This window comes from Rhyacophila brunnea, unplaced genomic scaffold, assembly GCF_057557595.1.
Source record: "Rhyacophila brunnea isolate RB1 unplaced genomic scaffold, BYU_Rbru_1.0 scaffold_5, whole genome shotgun sequence".
Taxonomy (NCBI): Eukaryota; Metazoa; Arthropoda; class Insecta; order Trichoptera; family Rhyacophilidae; genus Rhyacophila; species Rhyacophila brunnea.
The window spans coordinates 36,959,380-36,964,092 of record NW_028233170.1 but is presented as its reverse complement, the minus strand read 5'-3'; the positions used below and the strand labels follow the sequence as shown (position 1 = coordinate 36,964,092).

The following is a 4,713-nucleotide window of genomic DNA, read 5'->3' as shown; positions in this document are numbered from 1 at the left end:
CAATAAATAAAATAATGCAAAATACACTAAAATACAGTTTTGGCGTTCTACTGATTCAATACTTACCATGTACCTTTTCATATTGAGTAAAGTACAGTAAGATGGTTTGAATAAGCAATCATATTGTATTTTAGCACTTTGTAATTTTTGCATTTAGTAGGTCGCATTGATTGTGTAATATTATTTTGTTTATTCCATGAACTAATTACTAAACACGTAAACATGTTTTGTTTATAAGCATAGGTTTCATTTCGAAATCACGTGTGCATAATTATCTTTTTGTTATTAAACAATAATTTCAGCAATAATATAAAATAAAAAATATTACATTTTGAGAATTCGTGGCGCGGAAGCTCATTACTGCTTACAATAAATAGAGATGAATTGGTCTCTGGTACATTCAGAACCATTTGACTCCTCAAGTTGTTTTTAGTGCGACAAAATTTTCACGCTCAACATGCTATCAAAGGTACAAAAAATAGTTAATGAAAGTGTCCTGAGTTTCTATTGTGATAAAACTACATAATTAATTAAAGTCTCAACCATATTTTTTAAGGAAAAAATAAAGTGAAAGTGCTATTTATTGAATGTCATAGGTTAAAACATTTATGATTTGATTAAAAAAAGTTGAAATAGGGACATTCAATTTAAAATGTTTAGTGGAAGTTTGTGTCTGATTTTTTAAATGAAACATAGTCGATTTTATTGTGATGTTTTTTTTAATATTTAGGTATCTTATGAAGAGCATAATAATATTATATGTAACATTAAATTCTACATTTATATTTATTACACGATAACTTTACCATTTTCATTGATACCAATATTGATCTTGATAATGGCATGGGAAGAGAATTAATGTTTCTCGAATAATTAAACCCATTTTTCGAATTAATTAATATGAGTTGTATTGTTTTGTTTGTATTATAATTCAATCTTACTACAATATAACTCAATTTATTAGTACCTACGTAACAATCTAAAAGGTTTTCATAGATTTGTTTTAAAATAAGTTAGGTAACCTACTGATTATATTATTTTAATATCTTGTATTGATCGAATACGTAATACGTAGATTTTAGATGATTAATTATATACTTACGTAAAACACACATTTTCCAAGTATTCTTACAACCTATATTATCTTTCCTTATATTTTTTGAAAAAAAAAACATACTTAATTTAAAAGTATATTGTATTATCAGTATCCTACCGTTTTTAACTTACTATATTATAGATAAGATTACTTTTTTTATAATGTTTTATATTATGAAGTATTCGTCTTCTTTTAGTATACATTGTCATAGTCTATCAATCGCGTTGAGTCATTGATACAAAAAAAAATCTATTCTCTTAACAATTCTCAAACATGATTACCATTTTTTTTAAAATACCATTTGCAAAAAATTAGAACTAGGGCGAATATTTATTTGTAAACTATAAAGAATATCATTATAAAGCAATAGTGAGACAAAAATTAGTCAAAAAAATGAAGAAAAAAAACTTTATAATAATATCTGCATGGAATTAAAAATATATTTAAAGGTTACGCTTGAGTTTTTATTTCTTCTTTGCAGATTTGTTTAGCCGTAGCATGCATTGCTGTGGCATCGTGGAGCGCGAGCGCAGATGATACATTCGCAGAAAGTATGAAGAAAGGGATCGAAAGCGTTGGTGTTGGAATCGGCGATAAACTTTCCGAGAGTAAAAAATATATCGAACACCAAGCAGAGAACGCAAAAGAGCACATCATTGACGCCAAGGACAGTATCAAGGACACTGCAGGTAATAACCAAAATAACTATGTAAATGGAGATTCGATAATTGTTCTACTTTTTGTAAAATAATATTATATCTCACTTTAATAAAATAACAAAAACCATTTTAGTGTTAATTTTTTTTCCAATTTATACATTATGTAAGTAGGTAAGTACATATAAAAGTATTCCGATATATCAACATGGTCGCATTTACACTAAAATTTACCTGGTTGTCAAATAGTTGATTGACTATAATTACGTCACTTAATATAATCACCACTATATGGTTTCTGCAAAATTAATGTTCAATACATGTAAATAAATATTTTCTGAAACCTTATTTATTCATGCTAAAATTTCTTTTGGTGCTCGTTAGGAACCTATTGTCATTTCAGTAATAACAGAATTTCTCGAATCTCCGAACGCGCTTTGTTTGACGTTTTTTTTTGTTGCATATTTAATTTTTAGAAAAGAAATATCTACGTTGCTTTTGAATCAATTTAACCCACGGTTTCTCATGTCCCAAAAACTTTGTGTGTGCAATGAATCCTCGTAAAGCATTGGTAAAAATCTAATCTTATATATCAAAATTAAGCAAAATTAATACATAAATTATATCCATTCTATAATCAAAGAGAAACCATTAATTTCTGGGCAACATACAGCTTGGATCAAATGTTAGCTGCCTTAAAAAGATTCATATATTTTGGTCTGTTTTCTGCTCTCCTTTTCTAGTCGAATTCTTGCAACGCTTGCTATTCTTCCTGGATACGACCATCAAAAGTTGTCGTTTTCCAATACTCGGTTTTCCTTTTTTCTTATTATAGAGAGAGGTGCTTCATCGATGCTTGGATATCCGTACCTGTCAAAATGCTAAGCTAATCAAAGAAATTGTATATCCACTGATCGTAACAACGTCACCAGGCGTGGTTATACATAGAGGTTATGATTGAGAAATCTCGAGTCAAGAATTCTCGAGAAATAATCAGAAAAGACCAATCTAGAATCTCAAGAAATTAATTTTCTGAAATTTAGAGAATTCTCATTTCTCGAGAAAACATCAATAAGATATTTTGTCGAAGTCAATTCTAATAAAGAATACTTTTTTACCTGAAAAAATAAATTAGAAGAACCGTCGCCAGTATTATAATTTATTGTATACAATTTAAGGACTTAATGTTGTAATATGTAATAGATGGAATTATATTAAATCTCTAAACGAATGTAACTGTCAAAGTTACTAATTTAAAATTGTTTCAATACTTAATATAGTTTTTATTTCTCAGGCAATATTAAGGATGGCGTAGAAGACCAGATGGATGATGGAGGCACCTTTTTGGAGAACCTTGGAAAGAAAATCAAGGACGCTGCTCATTCGGTAGGAGAATCCTTTGGAGACGCGACTGAATACATTGGAAAGAAAATTGGAGTCATCAAGCCAACCAAAACTGAGGAAGCTGCCAAGACAATTGATGATGCTATCAAGGGAACCTTTGGAAGAATCAACGCCGAGTCGGAACCATTCATGCACCCAAGATTTATGAGACAAACCCAGTGATATCTTTAATTAATTGTGATTAAAATAATAATTATTGTAATATTTAAAATGAAATACACTAATGTAAATTTCAAAGGAGAGGCTGTAAATAAATATCAGTTTGGAGTTTGCATTTTTTATACTTTTATTTCCACACATATGAATACTAGAACACGTTTATCATTCTTTTTTCTGTTTCCTCTCCTACGGGAGATTGTCTATCGTCTCGACTATCTTCATTTTGGGATCAGGCACTCAGAACTAAGATGATCTGTTTCAAGCTCGTATATTTTCAATCATGGTGTAGTTTTCTATGTGCACTTTGCAAAAGTGTCTGTTCAATGTTTATTGGAAAATGATCAGTCAAATAATAAATTCGTGAATTGTATATTTATATTCTAACGATGTATCTGAATTAATGGAAAATTGTGTAGGTCTTCATTATAATGAAATGTATAGAACATTGTAGTGGCTAGTTGTATATTTAAAAAAATCGTATTAGTACATTGGGTGATTTCATGAGGTGTTTATGAAATAGATTCTTCTGATTAAAAAATCCTACTAATATTAGTAATTATCTAATTATCTATCATTCTAGTAACATGTTATTAAAAGTCTATTATGGCTAACTACCTCAATTTTAGATGAATAGATGATTATAAAATAAATGGTTTAAGATATGATGCTCATTTTTCAGCCAATATAATTAAGTAATGGTATGAGATATTATTAAACTATTTATTGTATAAATTAAAACATAATTTGTATTTTTTGTGTATTCGTATACCTAGAAGAGTATTTAAAACGTGCCTTATATAAATATTTTGGTAAACAGTATTGTAAAACTAGATACCGTCTCTGTTCTGGTAGAACCAATGACATTAATATGGACGAAGCATCTGGAAAAAAATGACACTCACTTTTTTTGTCGGGTCTGCCGAATGGCATAATCTGTTCTAACGCCATTACAATAAAGGTGATATTGCTATAAATTCCCGAAACTTTTTGTCGGGTCTGCCGAATAGTTCGGTTCGAACAGGTTCGCTCAAACGAACATTAATACTAGAAACACTGTTCTAACGCCGTTACAATAAAGGTGATATTGCTACAAAATCCCGATGCGTGAAATCGCATAATGGATATTGCGTGACGTCTACCTATGCACGTGCGAATGTCACTATGGGCGAATTTACTTGCTAGCTACTGTACTGAGTGCGTCGTCCATTAATAATGTCATTGGGTAGAACAAACTAACTGGAGAATACTAGTTTTGACTAATTTGACTTTGAGGTTGTTAAAATGTTTGAAATGGTTTATCATGTGAGTTTATTAAGTAATCGTAAAAAGGATGACTTTAACATAAAGACTGTTTATTTATTAAAAAGGTTTTCAGACGGTAAAGTTTGAAATAAGGAA

At 29.6% G+C, this 4,713-nt stretch overlaps 1 protein-coding gene across 1 annotated transcript; it reads left to right on the top strand.

Moving 5' to 3' along the window:
• Positions 1–398: 398 nt before the first annotated feature.
• Positions 399–3,430, top strand: LOC147066358 (uncharacterized). Its single transcript, XM_085955662.1, has 3 exons — positions 399–469; positions 1,578–1,785; positions 3,047–3,430. Exons 1-3 carry the CDS (start codon positions 458–460, stop codon positions 3,316–3,318), a joined length of 492 nt encoding a protein of 163 aa, XP_085811788.1. The 5' UTR covers positions 399–457; the 3' UTR covers positions 3,319–3,430.
• The last annotated feature ends 1,283 nt before the right edge of the window (positions 3,431–4,713 follow it).

Excerpts from the sequence above, each read along its gene's own strand:
- LOC147066358 (XM_085955662.1), top strand. Across the intron at positions 1,786-3,046 it reads CAGTATCAAGGACACTGCAG|GCAATATTAAGGATGGCGTA; the intron begins GTAATAACCAAA and ends TTTATTTCTCAG.